Below are 21,227 nucleotides of genomic sequence, written 5' to 3'. Positions count from 1 at the left end.
AGCTTTTTCTTGTTATCATTGTCTCATTTCCCTCCTGAAGAGTACTAAAAGCAATAAAAATATATTTGCTATATAATAGAAACACTTACATAAACTGTTTCATTGCTGTGTATTGTGTTCACCCCAACTGGCCCACACTGGTGATTATGTTCATATGAACCTTTTCTCACTCTACTTCAGCTCACCCTTTCAAAATACTATTTTGTTCCTTCCCTGCTCATGTTTATCTCGATTACCCTTAAGTGCATCTATACTCTGTGGTAGCAATTTCCATTTTCTAGCTACTCAGTGGGTTAAAATGATCAAAAGGAGATATTTATTAAGTGCAGCGAAACCTTAAATATTGAATTCCATTTTAACTCAGGTACACATGTGTCTGTAATGAAAGAAATAGAAATATTTTGCACAATAAATTTAATTGCTTGTTTAGCCATCGATAGATTGGGGATTCTTCCAAGGAAATCAATATCAGAAACTTGGTTTTCCTAATCTCTGAAACATTTTTTATTTATTTATTCTTTACCTGGTTCAAGCTCTCGTTAAGAGCATTCATTGTAATTCAATAAACAGCTCAGGCTGCTGGATATTTGGAGCAGAACAAACAAGTTATTTTTATTTGCGCAATGCAGATTATCTGATGATGTGTTAGAGAGTACACTGGTTTAATTTTCCATGGCTGTGGGAATGCTTGTTAACAGCTTGGACCTGGAAGTTTTTTATAATGAACTTAGAGTACCCAATTCATTTTCTCTAATTAAGGGGCAATTTAGCGTGGCCAATCCACCTAGCCTGCACATCTTTGGGTTGTGGGGGCGAAACCCATGCAAACACGGGGAGAATGTGCAAACTCCATACGGACAGTGACCCAGAGCCAGGATCGAACCTGGGACCTCGGCGCCGTGAGGCTGCAGGGCTAACCCACTGCGCTACCGTGCTGCCCTGGAACTGGAAGTTAGCATTACCTCCACCACAGTGGTCTTCACTCTTTCCTCATTTTTTTTTCTTTCCATCCTTTTTCCTACGTTTTTCACAGTACACATCTGGCTGAGAGCAGACCAGTGGCCAACTACAAGATTTTTGCTGATGCACATTTTGCTCCCTAAGTTAGGAGGCACATTTTCGTATCGTTTGATGACTTGCCTTCTGATATTTATTTATTGCACATTTATGCAACTTACAGCTGAACTGAGAAGCTCATTGACCCATCATCTAGGGAATAATGGGAAATATTCTATTGATTCTCACATTTTCAGATAAATGGGTGCAAAATTCTGGCACCAGCTGATAAAAGTTGGCAATACAATGTGAAATGCACTGGATAAGCATTTTGGTCTACTGTTCTCCCCCCACCACCACCACACACGCACACACTGTACTGACCGATCTCATCGAGCATGCACTTTCTACATTACAGCAGAGTACACTCAACATTGCACTTTGCCAATCTTGAGGACCAAAGAGCCATGTGGCCCCTTGGCTCTTCTAACAAGGTATCAGTAATGAACCATAAGATATTCAAATTAATTTGTGACAGTTAGTTACTAAAATCTGTCACCCAAAATAAAAGTTGCTGACTTTTAGTCATTTTATAAATTACCAGTAACTACTTAAATATACATAAAGTAAATTTGGTGAGTTGGATTTGCTTTGTATTAGTACTTGAAATATTTGTTTTCAAACATTGTTTGCAGTATTACCAAATTTTCTCCAAAATGGGAGTTATGCCTTTAATTATTTGAAAGCATGTCTGCAACATGTTAATTGTAATATCTCAAAAATAACAACAGGAGCAACCTATTTGTATAGTACCCTGTTTAAAATAAAATGTCCCGAGGCACTTCGCAGGAGCATTACAAATGGATTCAGGAAAAGCTCAAATTACATCGGTCTGGTTCTGTAAACATTTTGAGTCATAAATACTTGATGGTAAATAGGAGGTAAAAGGAAGGAGTCCAAAGTAAACGCGAGATAACGATGATCTGGACAGGATGGAACATCAACAAACTTGTCTGAGTTTGGAGACAGATGTAGTTAGTTAAGCACAGAAGCTATTGTAGTAATTGATAAGATACATTTAAACAGCAAATTTTTTTGAACTATTATACTGTTTAGTTCTGCTTGCATAAATTTAATGGATGGACTTGAAGTTTGAAATTATTTCTGACTTTCCTATCATTTCTTTGTAATAGAAAACACATCAAAGTGCACTTCAAGTGCAGCAGAAAGCAGAAGGCATGCTGCAGGCCAATCACTATGATATGGAAATGATTCGGGAATGCGCAGAGAAGGTGGCTTCCAACTGGCAACAGCTCATGCTAAAGATGGAAGATCGTTTGAAACTTGTCAATGCCTCTGTTGCATTCTATAAAACCTCTGAACAGGTAAACAAATTATTCTAAAAGCCTGTATAATTGGTGTTTTATCTTGGCTCACATTTTCAGTGTATAGCTACACAGTGCAAGTAATAATGACACACTGTCTTTCATTAATTGGGTACTTCAGTAAGTACATTGCCTAATGAGGCAAATGTAATAAGTGAGGCTGAATGATACTGACATGCATAAAATAGCATAAACATGTGAATCATAACAAATAGTCAGCTTCAGCTATTGTTACGAATTTACAAAAGAAGAATGAGAGTGATACTATCTTATAACTGCAGTATATTAAAATGCGAGGGATTGTATGGCCAAGTTGGTCTGAGGAATCGGATGATTTCCTACAGGGCTGCTTAGAGTCATGGACTGGTCAGTTTTTAAAAAATTCTGCAACCAGCCTGAACAAGTACGCCACGACAGTAACTGACTTCATTCGTAAGTGTGTAGAAGACTGTGTGCCAAAGAAACAAATCCGTGTGTTTCCCAACCGGAAACTCTGGATGAACTGTTCGCTGAAGTCTAGACCTGAGGCGTTCAAGTCGGGCGACCCTGACCTATACAAGAAAGCCAGATGTGATCTGAGGAGATCCATCAAAGATGCAAAAAGACAGCACCAGACCAAGCTCAAGTCCCAGGCTAGCCACACGGACCCCTGCCAACTATGGCTAGGTCTGCAAGACATAATGGGCTACAAGGTGCAGGCATGTAAAATCGGCGGCTCCAATGCACCCTCCCTGATGAGCTGAATGCATTCTATGCACACTTTGAGCAAGAGGTCAACAAGAGCACGTCCTCCACTCCAGAAGCCTCAGATGAACTTGTATCCAAAGTCACCATTGCAGATGACAGAGCAGCCTTCTTGAAGGTCAACCCAAAGAAAGCCACTGGCCCGGATGGGGTACCCGGACGAGTACTCGGGTCTTGCGCGGTTCAGCTGGCGGGGGTATTCACAGATATCTTCAACCTCTTTTTACAACAATCTGAGGTACCCATCTGCTTCAAGAAGATGACCATCATTCCTGTACCCAAGAAAAGCTGAGCAGCGTGCCTTAATAACTATCGTCCAATGGCTCTGACATCCATCATTATAAAGTGCTTCGAAAGGTTAGTCATGGCACTGATCAACATCAGCCTCCCGATTGCCTTAATCTAATATAGTCCGCCCACCACTACAACAGGTGCACAGCAGACACCATCTCCCTGGTCCTACACTCAAACCTGGACACCTAGGTAACAAAGACACCTATGTCAGACTCCTATTTATTGACTACAGCTCAGCCTTCAACACCATTACCGTTATTCTTACAAACCTATCTCCAAACACCGTGGTGTGGGCCTTGGCTCCTACCTCTGCGACTGGATCCTGAACTTCCTAACCCACAGGCCACAATCAATACGAATAGCAACAACACCTCCTCCACGATCATCCTCAACACCGGTGCCCACAAGGCTGTGTCTTCAGCCCCCTACTATACTCCTTATACACCTATGATTGTATGGCCAAATTCCCCATCAACTTGATTTTCAAATTTGCTGATGACACCACAGTAGTGGTGATCTCAAACAATGACGAGGCAGAGTACAGGAATGAGATAGAGAATCTAGTGAACTGGTGCGCTGACAATAATCTCCGTCAATGTCAACAAAACGAAGGAGATTCTCATCGACTTCAGGAAGTGTACCGGAGAACATGCTCCTATCGACATCAATTGGAACGAAGTAGAAAGGTTCGAGAGCTTCAGGTTTTTAGGTGTCTAGATCACCAACAACCTGTCGTGGTCCCCCCATGCCGACACTATAGTTAAGAAAGCCCACCAATGACACTACTTTCTCAGAAGACTAAGGAAATTTGGCATGTCAGCTATGACTCTCACCAACTTTTACAGATGCACTTTAGAAAGCATTCTTTCTGGTTGTATCACAGCTTGGTATGGAGCTTGCTCTGCCCAAGACCGCAGGAAACTGCAAAAGGTCGTGAATGTAGCTCAGTCCATCACGCAAACCAGCCTCCCATTCATTGACTCTGCCTACAATTCCCGCTGCCTCGGAAAGGCAGCCAACATAATTAACACACACCCCGGACATACTCTCTTCCACCTTCTTCCGTCAGGAAAACGATACAAAAGTTTGAGGTCACATACCAACTGACTGAAGAACAGCTTCTTCCCTGCTGCCATCAGACTTTTGAATGGACCTACCTCATATCAGTTGATCTTTTGTCTACACCCTAACTATGACTGTAACATTACATTCTGTAGTCTCTCCTTTCCCTATGTACGGTAAGTGTTGCCTGTATAGCAGCAAGAAACAATACTTTTCACTGTATACTAATACATGAGACAATAATTAATCAAATCAAATTTCAAATATGACCTTATAGAAAGGAATAATTATGCTGAATTAAAATATGAACCATGATTTGATCTACTCTATTATTGTGTAAAGTTGTTTTGGATTGATAGCATAGATTAGGTATTTGGGGCATTTGGTATTGTTGCTCATGAACATTAAAAACAGCACTTTTAATGAAGAAGGTTAAAATTGAACAGTTAATACTAAGTAGCAGACTCCATTATTGTGGAGGAAGGGGAAGGGCTGACACCGAGAACAAACAAAAATAACACATTTAGTTTTAGTTAGGGGTGATTTGTTCAAGAAATAAGACCGCTTTAAAAATATCACTGATATAGTACTGATTTGAATAAGCCAGGGAAACACATTTGTATCTGTTATACTGTTGCTCTCTGTAGATGTCATAATTAATGAGGCAATTCCATTATTCTCTGGATGATTGTGGATCTATATATGTTATCTGTGGATTATGAGTGCCTTTATTGGAAGTAAATACAAAAAATAAAGTATAGAAACACTCAAAGCAAAATGCTGCAAATACTGGAAAACTGAAGTAATAACATAAAATGCTGAAAATACTTAACAGATCAGCCAGCAGCTGGGGAGAGAGAAACCAAGTTAATTGGAGGAATCTTGCAATAGTTTTGAGTGTCCTGACATCAGGATGTCCACTTGAGGAGAAATGACTATCCACAAAATGGTCAGGCAATTATATACCGAGCTGAGAAGGAGTCCAGCCAATCATGTAGTAGGAGCAGGCAGGCATGCTATAAAACAACACATACCATACATAGAGAAGGAAGGAGAGACTGCAGAAAATAATGTTGCAGGCATAGAGGTTTATCGCACAGAAAAGGCCCTTCAGCCTATCTGTGCCAGTCAAAATTGATCACCTAACTACTTCTAATCTTCTGATGCCATTTTCTAGCCTTGTATGTCCCGGGGATTGCAAGTGCGATCTAAATACTACTTAAATGTTGTGAGGGTCTCTGCCTCCATCATCCTTTCAGGCAATGAGTTCCAGATTTCCACCACCCTCTGGCTGAAAAAGCATTTCCTCACATTCCCAGGAAACCTCCTGCCACTTACCTGAAATCTATAGCCCCTGGTCATTGATCCCTCCACAAAGGGGAAAGGTTTCTTCCTGTCTACTCCATCTGTGCCCCTCATAATTTTATACATCACAATCCCCCCCCCCCCCACCCCCTCTCAGTCTCCTCTGCTCCAAGGAAAACAGCCCCAATATATCCAATCCCTCTTCATAACTAAAACTCACCAGCCTAGCCACATCCTGTAAATTCTATGATCTATGATCTAAACCTCCTCTGCCCCCTTTCCAGTGCTATGTAATGTGGATTCCAGAACTGCTCACAATACTCTAGATGTGACTTAACCAGTAAAAAAAACCATGCTGACTTTATTGCTCCCTGCCTCTCCAAATACCAGCCTTCCCGTACCAGCCTCCCCGGACAAGCGCCAGAATGTGGCGACGAGGGGCTTTTCACAGTAACTTCATTGAAGCCTACTCGTGACAATAAGCGATTTTCATTTTCATTTTTCAAATGCAGATTAATTCTGACTCTCAGAATTGCCTCCAATAGTTTGTCCACCACTGAGGTTAGACTGACTGGTCTGCAGTTTCCTGGTTTATCCCTTCCTCTCTTCTTTAATAATGGTACCACATTGGCTATCCTCCAGTCCACCACCACCTCTCCCGTGGCCAGAGTGGAATTGAAAATTATCGTCATTGTCGGGAACCCTGCCAATCCATTACTCGGCTGGAGGTCCAGGCACCACATTTAAAAGATATTCGGACAGTCATCTACTCCCCGCAATCCGACAGCATCCGTCTGGCTGTATGAGTGGACATTTTGAAAGTTCAATGCTGCTGCAAATGGCTGGTTTGAGTCTCCCTATTCTCTTTACTCTGTCTCTCTCTCTCTCCTCTCCCCCCCCCCCCCCCCCCCCCCCACCCCGCAACGACCAGCCCACAACCTAGAAAGCTGCAACTACAGTTGCAACCACCTGCTGCTTTTGAGTAAAATCTCAGTGCATGTGTGGAACACTTCCACGGAGGTGACATTAGCTGTAAACTCATAAAGCGGATTGCTGGTTATTGAGATGACAGTCCGTGGCACTGACTCCTGCAGAGGTGATTAAATAGGCTAGAGAGCACGGACAATGCTCAATAACCGAGGATGTTGAGTCGATTGTCAAGCCATCAGAATGAGGATGTCTCCAACCTGGAGCATGGCTCTGCTCTGGGAAATGGGATTGTACATTACCTCAAGCTAATTCTTTGTGACCTCCAATTCAGATCCTCTCAGTCAACAGTCCTGAAATCCAGAATTCCACCTTTGAGGATAATGTTACAGAACACATAGAGGATGCACCATTACATCAAGCCCATGCACTTTCCACCAGCGCAGGGACAGTCACCTCAATGGGAGTCGGTTCACAAATAGGCTCAGCGTCACAGTCTGGTGAACATATCACAGGCACATCCCAGCAGCTGATGGAGGATGTGACAGCCAAGATCTCTAACACTCAGAGGACTGGAGACTAGGCCCAAGCTGAGTCCCATACTGATGACATGCCTCTGGGAATGGCCACAAGAAATTTGCTGGCAGTGCAGTAATAGGCAGGGAAACATCTGGCAGAAGTGCCAGATACTCTGAACAGCCTTGAGTGAATGGTAGAGATGTCCATCCAAGTTATGGGTTCTGTCATGGCTCTGGCATATGAGCAGATGGCTTCAACGTGAAGAGTATGGCCACTGCCATGGAGAGCCAATTTCAGCAGAGCCAGTCCCTTACCCCTCAGAAGAGGGAAATCATATTTTGCAGGTGAACATGTAGCGTTCTTAGCGACGCCTTGCTAGGATTGGAGCATGTGTAACTGAGTCATGTGTGATTCCCTCCAAGTCAGAAATGTGTGAGGCTTTGAAGGTGGTGACTTCTGGCATCCGATTGCTTCTCATTCCATGAGGCAGTAGGTCTTCCTGGGGAAGTTAAAGGCTGACTGCCATGTTATCCTCAGATGTCTTTGACATTGTTTCTCCGACATTTGTAGGTGGTTACTCCATGTGCGGTACATTGTTATGTATCATTGCTCAATGTTACACTGACCACTGGTTGCCAGCAGCCTGAGTTTCTTGACCCTCTACTGATGTCATTAGTTGTCCTTCTGGCCATTACAATGTCTGGCTTGGGGCCACCCTCTGCTGGTTTCTCTCCTCCTCTGCCTCATCATTATTTAAAAGTCCTAGGTGCAGGACTCTCTTACACAGACAGCCATTCCCGACCTTCCTTGACAGCCACCAACCCTCCCTTCCATGGGCACCCATGCCTCATCCTCCCTTGATAGCGGCCAACTGAGCTCAGGGCAACAACTCAGCCTCCTCTCTCCTGGTGCAACAAACTTCCCCTTACAGGAAAAGCAGCACCCACCAGGAAGACTACACGGCCTGCTGCACTCCACCTTTAACCAGTCATGAATCTGAAACCACTTGATTCTCATTTGCTGCCAGCTTAATTGCAAAGTACAGTATAATCTGGTGGACATATATCTTGATGAATATGCACTAAATGATCGTGGAGTCAAAATAAATTCCCGTCACTTGCCAAAAGGAACCACAACCCACTTTTAACCTGCTGCCAATTCAATATCCAACTTTCCTTCCACTTTTGGGAAACTGGCATTTTGCCTCCAATTAAACACCCCAGCCTACCTACTTTCCTACTCCCGGGAGCTTCCCTGGATTCAGCCCGATGTTTCAGGTCAATGAAGTTTTGTAAGAAGGAAAAATTCCATTCCATTGACCCAATTTCTTAATTCTTGAATCTGCACACATAGAATTGTCTCATAAAAATTGTTGTTTTGCTTTTTTTTCAAATTTATTCTTTTGATCAACATTTTCCACCTTTTTGTGCTCAACCTTCTTTTTCTTGAGTGTTGACTGCTCACTGAACTTTTGTTCTACAAATGCCATATCGTCGTCAATAGCTCATCCAATTAATTATTCAAGTTGAAGCTTTGGTGTGTTTAGACAGGCTTTGTTGGTTGAGCATTCATGTCCTCATAATATTTAGGTGTGCATGCACAAATGCACATTCCTAAAGGATTGCTTAATCCTGATGATCAATTAGAACTCTCTCTTTTGCATGAATGTTATCCTGTTTAGGTACACATGGCAACATAGATTTTCATGACCGGCAGCAAGTAATGAGCTGCCAAATATATCTGGAGCTGAACCATTGCATTCTTATTAAACCTAACAGGAGGTCATTTTGAATGGATGAGAACTAATTTTCCCAATACCCAAATCCAAATACGTATCCCCCTGTTTATTATGCATAATTGGATTCTTAGCAATGTTTGCACACTTCTGGTTTCCTTTCATGCTAATATTGTGACGGCATAGTAACATTGATAATCCTTAGCTGTTTGACCCGCTGATTGGTTAGCCTCATGCCTTAGTTAAATGACTGTGTGAAGATGAGCATGCAGTTCTCTACCCAGGGAGACTTACAAAAACTTGCAGGATTGCATCTTCAGAATTGGCTATCAGAATGTCCGGATCACCTAACCTCGGAGGCTAAGTTGCAGACGAATTGAACTTTGATCTTGTGCTTCTGATCTTGTTATTATATGACTTTCGCTGGACTGAAGATGGAAATATTCTTTAACATGACACTTGATGTGAACTGCTACATCTTTGTACTCCTGATGGAGTAAAATATTAACGTTGGGGCCTGTGAACATATCAACCATGGCCTAGATGTAAAATTACATTTTCTTTTTGTTTAATCTGAAGCCAAAATAACGAGTACTATTCATATTAAGATGAAAATTTCTTTTTAATACAAGCAATATTGGTACATTGGAAACATATCCATAAAATTCCTTTTACTTATCGCAGATCACAGGCACAGTAAATTTACTGTTGTTGCTTTCCGCCTCCACTGAAAGACTTGAATTAAATTAGCAACTGTTTATTTGGTTTGCAGGTCTGCAGTGTTCTGGAGAGTCTGGAGCAGGAGTACAAACGAGAAGAGGACTGGTGCGGAGGCCTTGATAAACTTGGTCCAAATTCAGAGTGTGATCATGTAACACCCATGATCAGCAAGCATCTAGAACAAAAGGAAGCCTTTCTCAAAGTAAGCCGAAATACAAGTGTCCGTTTGCTCATTACCAGTCATTTCCAAGTAGACATTCACCAGGTGAAGGAGAATGTGTAATTCTACCAGCACATCTTTAATTTGTAAAATATATGAGATAAAATGTTCAATACTTACACAAGGCAGCTCCACTTGCAGCTCTGAAAAAGTATATTTCAAAATTAGTGGGGGGTGGTTTCAGAAATTAATGATACAGGTGGGTAAGAGATCTTTCTAATTGCTTTTACGCTGAATTGAGCCAATAGGTTTCAGGATATTTATGGGTTGAAATAATATTTTTAAAACTTTGTTTTTGCCTAAATTCTCCTGCTCTTTATGGATCACAATTTACATGCGCAGTGCACTAATTACATGATTACACATGTTGAGTAGTGATATATATACATATACGCATCTGGTACTGACTACATTGTTACACTCATAGGGAAAACTCAAATAAGATGTAAATAATGTCACAGCATATATACATACACATGTGCAGTGGTGCTATGAACATCGAAGGATGCCAAATCGTGCAATTTTATGGAAAATAACCCATCTATACACCAATTATATCTACCTGTATCATAAATCTATGTACTGACAAGCTTGGATTTAACATGATAAGCTGATCTAGAACAGGGTCAATGTGTCATAACTTAACCTGGATTTGAGGATTTTGCATCAGCATCTGATTGTATACTGTTAGCCACATAATATTATTTAATTTCCAGACTAGCACCTAAACTGATCTTGGTGGAGCTAGCACAGCTAAATGCAATTTAGCAGTTCTGTCATCTTATATCACAATGACTGTAAATTCATGACAAATACAATTGTATATCAATGGATCAGAGAAGCCACAAGTTTGCCTGGGGTGGGAAATAGAAATATTATGCGAGAACATTAGAAGCATCATTTGGAAACGACGAAAGTACTGAGATCCCTTACAAAATAATTATAACTAAAAATCAGAAATGTAAAAGGATGATATGAAAATTTACAGCAGAAGCCTCAAGTACGAGCTGGAAGAAATAAGTAAATGTGCACGGTATACAAAGGGAGAGGTTACCAGCACAAATCCCAATAAAATTCCTGCTGCTCATCCAGCAGACTGCTCTATCCTTAATGAACTTCGAGCTGCAGATTAGCAAAGATCCCAAGGTAATTAGCTATAGTCCACAAAGGACCATAGGCATCTCTCGCCATTGGTTATGTAGATTGAGGGACACCGCTCCACATTAAAAATGCGGCGAGGCGGGGTCGATCCTACGCTGTTATTGTTGTTTTGCACCCACTCTTCCGATCTTGCCAACCATTTTTCTCTCTTTTTAAAAAAATTTCAATTTTTCATTTTCTCTACCCCATCATTCAAAAAATGGACAATCATCTTTTAGCATATCGGAAGGATCTAAAAACGGTGCCCTATGTTGTATCAGTCACCTTATTCTGCTTAGCAGGGAGGAATGCCATGTATAATACTTATTGAAATTAAGATCCCTATGTGAGAATCTTTGATAAAGAACCCTACTTACCTTGAGGCTGCCTTCTCTTCCATGGTATTATGAATGAGTATTTTACATCACCTCCTGAATTTTGTTGATGCTATTAGCAATTTAAAAAAAATTTGTAATTAAATGTCCTGTGAGAATGTATTGTTTGAGACGATATATGTGGACAAGAGTAAAAGTATGTTTGTATACAAAATTTGAGCTAAAGAAGTAGCATTTAATTTATGTTTAATTTTAATTAACCTTTTTTATAGGCCTGTACTTTAGCAAGGAGGAACGCTGATGTTTTCCTGAAGTATCTCCATAGAAACAGTGTCAATATGCCAGGAATGATGAGTCATGTCAAAGCACCTGAGCAACAAGTAAAAAGTAAGACTTTTTTTTACTGAAAATAGAAAACTAGGGCTTTATCATAGAATCAAAGAACAAGGCCATTTGAATCATTGCGCCTCTGCTGGCTCTTCGACAGAGCTGTTGTGCTTAGTCCCTCACCTCCATTTTTTGTTTAAAATCCTGTAAGTTCTTAATTCTTAAGTACCTGTCTCTCAATTCCCTCTTAGAATTATTTATGGAATCATATTCTACCACTATTTTGGGTAGAATGGTCCAGATTCCATCAACTGAATAAAACAATTCTGTTATTCTCTCCTCTAAATCTTTTGAATATGTGACCTCACAGTTTAAGTCTATTCTCTATGGGGAAAAACCTATTAAACCTCCTCTCTACCTTTTCTTAGGGCTTTTTGTCTTTTCTTAAGCCTGGTGGTGCTCAGAATAGTCCACAGTACTCCAGCTGAGATTTAACCAGTGATTTATAAAGTTATTGCTTGGGGCAGCAGGGTAGCATGGTGGTTAGCATAAATGCTTCACAGCTCCAGGGTCCCAGGTTCGATTCCCGGCTGGGTCACTGTCTGTGTGGAGTCTGCACGTCCTCCCCCTGTGTGCGTGGGTTTCCTCCGGGTGCTCCGGTTTCCTCCCACAGTCCAAAGATGTGCGGGTTAGGTGGATTGACCATGCTAAATTGCCCGTAGTGTCCTAATGAAAGTAGGGTTAACATAAGAACTAGGAGCAGGAGTAGGCCATCTGGCCCCTCGAGCCTGCTCCGCCATTCAATTAGATCATGGCTGATCTTTTGTGGACTCAGCTCCACTTTCCGGCCCGAACACCATAACCCTTAATCCCTTTATTCTTCAAAAAACTATCTATCTTTACCTTAAAAACATGTAATGAAGGAGCCTCAACTGCTTCACTGGGCAAGGAATTCCATAGATTCACAACCCTTTGGGTGAAGAAGTTCCTCCTAAACTCAGTCCTAAATCTACTTCCCCTTATTTTGAGGCTATGCCCCCTAGTTAAGGGGGGTGTTGTTGGGTTACGGGTATAGGGTGGATACGTGGGTTTGAGTAGGGTGATCATGGCTCGGCACAACATTGAGGGCCGAAGGGCCTGTTCTGTGCTGTACTGTTCTATGTTCTATGTTCTATCACGCTTTTGCTTTTTGTATTCTACTCCTCTTGATAAACTCAAATAACACACAGACCTTTTGAATCATCTGATTTATGAATCTGCCTTGTTGTATTTAAGAATTTATCTATATGAACATGAAAGTCTCTCTGCTCAACTTGACTTTTCAAAATAATGCCATTTTTAGTGTACTCTCTTGTTTTCACTATTAGGCGTCCCAAAGCACTTTACTTCACATTTCATCTGCCATGCTCCTGACCATTTCACCATGATGTTTATGCCACCCGGGAGCTCAGAGCCAACCTGCTCACTATATATATATATATATATATATGTATATATATATGCAAACTTTATAATGCTACTCTCTAACACAGTTTAAACTCGTTTATTAAAAAATGAAAATAATAGATCCAAAATTGACTCTTGGGGAATACCACTGCAAATTACGCTCGAGTCTGAAAAACTCGACCACCACTGTCACTTGGCAAATTTTACAACCATATTGCCACTTTCCTCTTAATTCCAAGAGTGTCCACCTTCTTTTAAAAAAAAACTTTTGTATGGCACTTTATTGAATGCCTTTCAAAGTCTATATGAACATCTACTGCACTATCTTAATCAAATAATTCACAAAAGTTAGTCATGCATAATTTTCATTTAAGAAATCCATGTTGGCTTTGCTCAGTTAACTTGTGCTTTTCCAAATGAATGTTTATTTTATCACCGATAGTAGTTTCCAATAACATCCCCAGCACTGCCCTGTAGTTTGCCTCTCCCATTTCTTCAGTAGTGGTTTAACATTGGTAAGGGCCAATGAGGGTTAAAAGATTGTGATTAGTGCCTCTGCATCACAGAATGATTCCAGCACAGAAAAAGGCCATTCAGCTCATTAAGTCCACGCCCGTTCTCTGCAACAGCAACCAAATTTGTCCCATATCCTATTCACACAGCCCTCTTTGGGTGCTTTTCCAGACCCTTTTTGAGAAGTCATGATTAACTTCACCATCCCCACACAATAAAGCATGGGCCTAACCACTTAATACATAAAATACGTTTCTCTCACGTTACCGTTGCTATCTTTCCCAAAGACATTCAATTGGTGTCTTCTGTTTCTCAAGCCTTTCGCCAATGGCAAAAGTTTTCTCTCCATCTACTCTGTCCGCACCACTCATGATTTTGAACACTTCTAGCAAAGCTTTTCTCAGCATTCTCTTCTCCAAGGAGGGTAACTCCAGCTTCTCCATCCTGTCCATGTATTTGGAGTCTCTCGTCCCTGGAATCATCCTCATCAATCTCTCTCTGTACCATCTCTAAAGCCTTGATATCATTCATAAAGTATGGTACTCAGAATTAAGGACCAGTTGAGGCTAAATGACTGTTTTATAAATGTTCAGAACTTCCTTGCTTTTGCCACTCTATCCCTCTGTTCATTAAACCTGCAGGATCCCAGAAGCCTGTTTAAACATTTTATGAACTTGATGTGCCACCTTCAAAAGCTTATACCCCACATATTCATACCACATCTACACAAAGATTTATTTATTCTCGCACCCCCCTTTAGAATGTTACCCTGTATTTTATGTTGCTTACCCTCACTCTTCCTAACAATATATCACTTCACACTTCCCTGCATTAAATTAAATTTGACTTGATCAAATGACAAAAGCAATTTGCCTTTTACAAATCTGTTCTGGCTTTCCTTAATTAATCCCCAATATCCAACTGACTGTCAATGTTATTTCAAATGATCATTTGTAAAGGCTTTCTATTACCAAGTTTAGATCTGATTTGCCTGGTGTATTATTACACCGCTTTTGCACAAGGGAGTAACATTTGCAAGTCTCTAATCTTCTGGCAACATCCTGTATCCAAGGAGGATTGGAAGATTATAGCCAGTATCTTCACCTGTTTCCATCCTTGCGATCATCAACATCCTCCAGTGAATCCCATCTGGTCCTGGTGACTTATTAACTTGCAGTAAAGCCTTTCTAATATCTCTTCCATCAATTTTAACTCATCTGTTATCTCATCATCTCCTCTTTCACAATGACTTTGGCTGCATCTTCTTGCAGAGAAATGCAAAGTACACATTTAGTACCTCAGCCATGTCCTATGCCTCCGGGCACTTTTTGGGGTCCAGAATTGACAGTACTCCTCCTCTTACTATGTTTTATTACTATTTATGTGCATTTAGAAGACTTGTAAATTCTCCTTTATGATAGCTCTTCTCAGACTTTCTCTTTGCCTATCTTATTTCCTTTTTCACTTCCAATCAGCCTCCCCGGACAGGCGCCGGAATATGGCGACTAGGGGCTTTTCACAGTAACTTCATTGAAGCCTACTCGTGACAATAAGCGATTTTCAATTTTCAATTTCAATCTGAACTTTCTATATCCAACTTAGTTTTCTCTTGAATTACCATGCACTTTTTTCAACTTCAATTTACTCATTAGCTTTGTCATATCCAGGGAGCTTTGGTTGCCCTAATTATCCCACTCATGGGAATTTACTTCAACTGTCCCTGAACCATCTCCTCTTTAATCTCATAGATCCTTGCAGCTTTGCCAGCCATTCTTTGATTTTAATATACTTGGGACCAATCTGTTTTCATGCTGCTGAAATTCGCTCTCCTCCAATTAAATACTATTACTCAAGTGCTCCTTGTTCTTGTACTTAGCTCATCAAAATTTTATGATACAATGATCACTGTTCCCCAAATGTTTTCTTCCTGACACTTGATCCAATTGACCCATCACATTCCTCAGAACCAGGTCCAAAATTACCTCATTATCCATTGGGCCTGAAACCTACTGATGAAAATAGTTCTCCTGAGCATACATCAAAACTCCTCCCCCTTCTGCTCTTTACCCTATCGCAATCCTAGTCTATATTTGGATAAGTAAAGTGTCCAATTTCACTACTCTATAGTTTTGCACCTCTGTAATTTCCTTGCTAGTTTGTTCCTCCATGTTTTCCACTATTTGGTGAACTATTGAATACATCCAGTAGAAGCTATTCCATCCAGGTTAGGTGCCTGATCAACTTTTGGTAATGTTCATCATTTCAATGTGTCTTTTCTATCTGTCTCTATCCTGTGCATAGCTACCAACTTTTTTAATGTAATCTTTAGGTCATCCACTTCCTTTGTGAAGACATCTGCAAACTTCTCATTTAATAATTAGCCACATCTTTTGTTTCAACATGGAGATTTCCCATGGGTCCTCAACAGGCCAACATTTTCCCTAACTAATTGCTCATGCATCATATGTTGAGAAACTATTTTTGAATTCAATTTAACATTTCTTCCTAATCTTTTCTCAAAATCTCTCCATGTCTCCTTTTCAATTCAAACCTGTACTTTCCATAATTTTTCTGCTTATTAATTGAATCTTTTGCCTGATTTTGGTAATGAGATTCGTTTTTCTATTCTATTTTAAACTTTATTCCCTTTGTCATTCAGGGCATATTAACTATGGATGTTCCACCTATTCCCTTCAAAGGAATATATATATATATCTACCTTTTTTGCATTGTGGCTTCACAGCGCCAGGACCCTAGGTTTGATTCCCTGCTGGGTCACTGTCTGAGCAGAGTCTGCACGTTCTCCCCATGTCTGCGTGGGTTTCCTCTGGGTGCTACGGTTTCCTCCCACAGTCCAAAGACATGTAGAGTAAGTGGATTGGACATGATCAATTGCCCTTAGTGACTAAAAAAGATTAGGAGGGATTATTGGGTTACAGGGATAGGGTGGAGGTGGGGATTTAAGTGGGTCAGTGCAGACTTGATGGGCCGAATAGCCTCCTTCTGCACTGTATGTCCTATGTTTCCTTAATGCAACCCATTGCTCCATAGCTGCTTTACCCTGCAATCTTCTTTTTCAATCTGCCTGGGCTAGATCACAGGAATTTATAAATTCCCAGTTTTCTTTTTAATTTGGAGTATCCAATTCTTTTTTTCCAATTAAGGGCCAATTCACCTACCCTGAACATCTTTGGGTTCTGGGGGTGAGACCCACGCATCACGGGGAGAATGTGCAAGCTCCACACGGACCGTGACCTGTAGCCAGGATCGAACCGGGTCCTCGGCGCCCTGAAGCAGCAGTGCTAACCACTGTGCCAACTTGCCGCCTGACAAATTCCCAGTTGAGCATTTTACTTTTTGTATCTTATTGGTCTCTTTCCCTAAATAAAATGCTTTAAACCAAATTGTGTTATTGTCACTGTTAGCGAGGTAATGTCCTACTGTAACAAACTCCATTTGTCCTACTTCCTTCCCAGAACCAGATGCTTCCTTCCTTGTGGACTGGAGACATTTTGAGCAAGAAAATTCCTCTTGTTTCATTATTAGCACTATGTTTTTCCCAGCTTATATTTTGGTAGTTAAAAGTCTTCTAATGTTAGAACTCCACTTTTGTTACGTACATTGAAAATTTACCAACAAAAGTGCTCACCGAACTTCTTGATGTTTGGAGCACCATTTTTAGCTATCTTCTTAAGAAGGTCAAACCTCTCACCCTGTTCCTTAGCTCAAACAAAATGAATTCAGTCTGAAAACTTATCATTTTTATTTAGAACTGTATTACCACTGACTGATACTACCATACGTCTCTTGTTTTTCCATCTTTATCATTCCTGTCTACTTGGTAACTAGGAATATTAAGAACCTGGACTTTTTTGAGCCATCTTTATCTCTCTATTAATGCAACCACTTCATAATTCCATGTGGCAATTTGTGCATGATGCACTACAAACATCAATGTACTTATAATCTAATACCTCCTTTGCCAGTTTTGATATTTTCCTCTATTTTGTTCCTGCAATGTCCCCCCCCCCCTTATTTTACTGTTATTTATATCTCTCTTTTCTCTGATCTAATTTCTGCTTCTTCTGGTTTTCCTTTCCCTGACAAATTCTTTTAAATTCTCCCCAACATTGAGTCAACCTCGCAGCAAGAGCATTGGTCCTAGCTTTGTACGGTTACTGAACCATGTGTTTGTGTTGCTGTTGAATTCTATATAACAACTCAATTTTTACTCTTTTCCTTGTGCAATCAAACCTTCCATGGTGCTGATGGTTTGATTCTTCATATTTTCCTCCAAAGAGTCATCACCCTCCTCGGTATCCCAAATTGTCAACTAGTTAGTTGAGGGGTCCTAGCACTGTTCCCTGTGGTCTCCCACTTGTCACTGCCTGTCATTCAGAAAAATACTTATTTATTCCTGCTTTGTTTCCTCGCTACCAACCAGCTTTCTATCCATCTCAATACACTGCCCCGATCCCATGTGCTTTAATTTTACACATTAATCTCTTTATGTGGGACCTTGTTGAAAGCCTTCTGAAAGTCCAAATAACCACATCTACTTTCTCCCCTTGGCAACTTTATCAATTGGATCCTTGAAGAATTCCAATACAGTACATTTGTCGAGCATGATTTCCCATTCGCAACTCTATGCTGACTCTGTCCAATCCTGCGACCGTTCTCCAAGTACTCTGCTATTAAATTTTCTATAATCGACTCTAGTATTTTCCCCACTACTGACATCAGGCTGACTGGTTGATGATTCCATGTTTTCTCCCTACCTCCCTTTTTCAATAGTGGGGTTACATTAGCTACCCTCCAACCTGTAGGAACTGTCCGTTGTCCATAGAATCTTGGAAGATGACCACCGATGCATCCACTATTTCTAGGTCTACTTCCTTAAATATTCTGGGATGTTGATTATCAGGTCCGGGGGATTTATCAATCTTCAATCCGATCAATTTCCCCAACACCATTCCCCTACTAATACTGATTTCCTTCAGTTCCTCCCTCTCACTAAATCCTGTCTTCCCCAACACTTCTGGTGCATTATTTGCGTTCTTCTTTGTGAAGACAGACCAAAGTTGGTCAGCCATTTCTTTGTCTCCATTATGAATTCCCCTGTTTCTGACTGTAAGGGACCATTTGTCTTTGCCAATCTTTTTCTCTTCGCATACCTATAGAAGCTTTTACGGTCAGTTTTTATGCTCTCCGGGACTTCTGGTTACGGCTATGCGGAGCTAAGCCGCACGTTCGGCAGCTCCCGCTTTAATATGACTTGTGGGCTCTTTTAAGGGCCCCAAATGGCGCTGATTCGACGATTCCCGGTGGATAAAGGGGTCTGGAGCAAAACCCCCTGGGATTTATGGTGCGGACCCGGAGTGGGGCGAGGAGAAAAACGGCAGCAGCTCCCCTGGAAAAGCGGGGGAAGGTGGACAAAATGGCGGCCGGTGGAGCCCCTGAGGAGTGGAGGCAGTGGGTGGAGGAGCAGCAGGCGGCCCTTCTGCGCTATTTTACGGAGCTGAAAGGAGAGTTGCTGGAATCCCTGAAGGTAACGACAAGTAAGCTGCTGGAGACCCAGACAACTCAGGGTGCAGCGATACTTGAGTTGCAGCAGCAGGCCTCTGAGCGCGAGGATGAGGTTTCAGCCCTCGTGGGGAAGGTGGAGATGCACGAGGCGCTCCACAAAAAGGGGCAAGATCATTTCGAGGAGATGGAGTTTCAATCAAGGAGGAAGAACTTGCGGATCCTGGGCCTCGCGGAGGGGCTGGAGGGGTCGGACCTGCCGGCCTATGTGGCCGTGATGCTGAACTCGCTGGTGGGGGCAGGATCCTTCAATCTGCCCCTGGAGCTGGAGGGGGCCCACAGAGTACTGGCCAGGTGGCCTAAGGCGAATGAACCCCCGCGGGCGGTGCTGGTGCAGTTCCATCGGTTCAGTGGCCGGGAGTGTGTGCTGCGATGGGCCAAGAAGGTGAGGAGCAGCAAGTGGGAAAATTCGGTAATGCGCGTCTACCAGGACTGGAGTGCGGAGGTGGCTAAGCGGAGGGCCGGGTTCAACCGGACGAAGGCGGTGCTCCACGGAAAGCAGGTGAAGTTCGGCATGCTGCCGCCTGCGCGCCTGTGGGTCACCTACAAGGACCGACATTACTATTTTGAGTCCCCGGAGGAGGCGTGGGCCTTTGTGCAGGCTGAAACGTTGGCCTCGAACTAGGGATTGGGGGCTGTGGGAGTTTTATTTTTGTATCACTGTGTATGCTGTTGCTGGTTATTCTGTTTGGTTTTTTTTCTCGCTTTCGGATGATGTTGGTTATGGTTTTGTGTCGGGGTTATGGGTGTTGGGGTTTGTGGTTCATCTGTTTTTGTTTGTACGGGGTTGGTGGATGGGTTGGGACTGCTATTTGGGAGCTGCGTTGGGGGGGTGGGGGGGGGGGCAGTGTGAAAGCGCGGGCTTTCCTCTGGTTTCCCGCACCGCGGTACGAGGGGGGTGGAGCTGGTGGCAAGGGGTGTGGATATCAGATCCATTTTCCCGCGCTGAAGCGGTGCCAAGGAGCTGATGCAGGTGGGGAGGGGTGACCCCATATCGGGAGGGGTCGGAGTTAGGGCGGGAGCTGCCGGGGTCAGCAGAAGTCAGCTGACACGGGAGTACTATGGAGGGAGCGTCGCGGCTAGGAGGGGTCCTAGCCCGGGGGGGGGGGGGGGGGGGGGGGGGGAGGGGGGGATACCGGGTTGCTGCTGGATTGGCCAGGGAGGAGCTGGTGTGGGTCGGGGGTGTCTGGGTGAGGTTCTATCGCCGTGAAAAACGGGCTGAATGGGTGCTGGCCAGTGGCGAGCAGTCGATGGGCCATGGCTAGTCGAGGAGGGCGGGGTGCCCCCTGATCCGGCTGATCACGTGGAACGTGAAGGGGTTGAATGGTCCGGTTAAGCAGGCCCGGGTGTTTTCGCATCTGATGGGGCTGAAGGCGGACATGGCCATGCTCCAGGAGACTCACCTGAAGGTGGCGGACCAGGTCCGTCTGAGGAAGGGGTGGGTGGGGCAGGTTTTCCATTCAGGGCTCGACGCGAAGAACCGGGGGGTGGCGATCCTGGTGGGAAAGAGGGTGGTGTTTGAGGCGTCTGAGGTGGTGGCTGATAGTGGCGGCAGATATGTGATGGTGAGCGGTAAGCTGCAGGGGGAGCGGGTGGTGTTGGTAAATGTGTACAACCTAAATTGGGACGATGTTGGTTTCATGAGGCATATGTTGGGCCGCATTCCTGACCTGGAGGTGGGGGGCCTGATCATGGGGGGGGACTTCAATACGGTGCTGGATCCCCTACTGGATCGTTCTAGTTCAAGGACAGGCAGGAGGCCGGCGGCGGCCAAGGTGTTGAGGGGGTTTATGGACCAGATGGGAGGAGTGGAGAGTGGAGGCTTGGGAGTACTCTTTTTTTTTCTCCCATGTGCACAGGGTTTTTTCCCGTATTGATTTCTTTGTCCTGAGTAGGGGACTGGTCCCGAGGGTGGAGGAGGCTGAATATTCGGCTATAGCAATTTCGGACCATGCTCCGCATTGGGTGTCTGGAGA

General features: G+C 42.8%; 1 protein-coding gene across 8 annotated transcripts in view; it reads left to right on the top strand.

The window, feature by feature from the left end:
- The window catches only part of LOC119966020 (triple functional domain protein), a 684,537-nt gene that overhangs the window by 380,080 nt on the left and 283,230 nt on the right, over positions 1–21,227 (top strand). For all 8 annotated transcript variants that reach the window (XM_038797164.1, XM_038797162.1, XM_038797163.1 and 5 more), the window contains 3 exons: positions 2,190–2,381; positions 9,740–9,889; positions 11,655–11,769. In XM_038797164.1, coding sequence (XP_038653092.1) covers positions 2,190–2,381; positions 9,740–9,889; positions 11,655–11,769 — 457 coding nt within the window. The remainder of the gene's footprint in view (positions 1–2,189; positions 2,382–9,739; positions 9,890–11,654; positions 11,770–21,227) is intronic.

Source organism: Scyliorhinus canicula, chromosome 5 (assembly GCF_902713615.1).
Source record: "Scyliorhinus canicula chromosome 5, sScyCan1.1, whole genome shotgun sequence".
In the NCBI taxonomy this organism is placed as follows: domain Eukaryota; kingdom Metazoa; phylum Chordata; class Chondrichthyes; order Carcharhiniformes; family Scyliorhinidae; genus Scyliorhinus; species Scyliorhinus canicula.
This window is presented reverse-complemented; position numbering and strand designations above follow the sequence as displayed.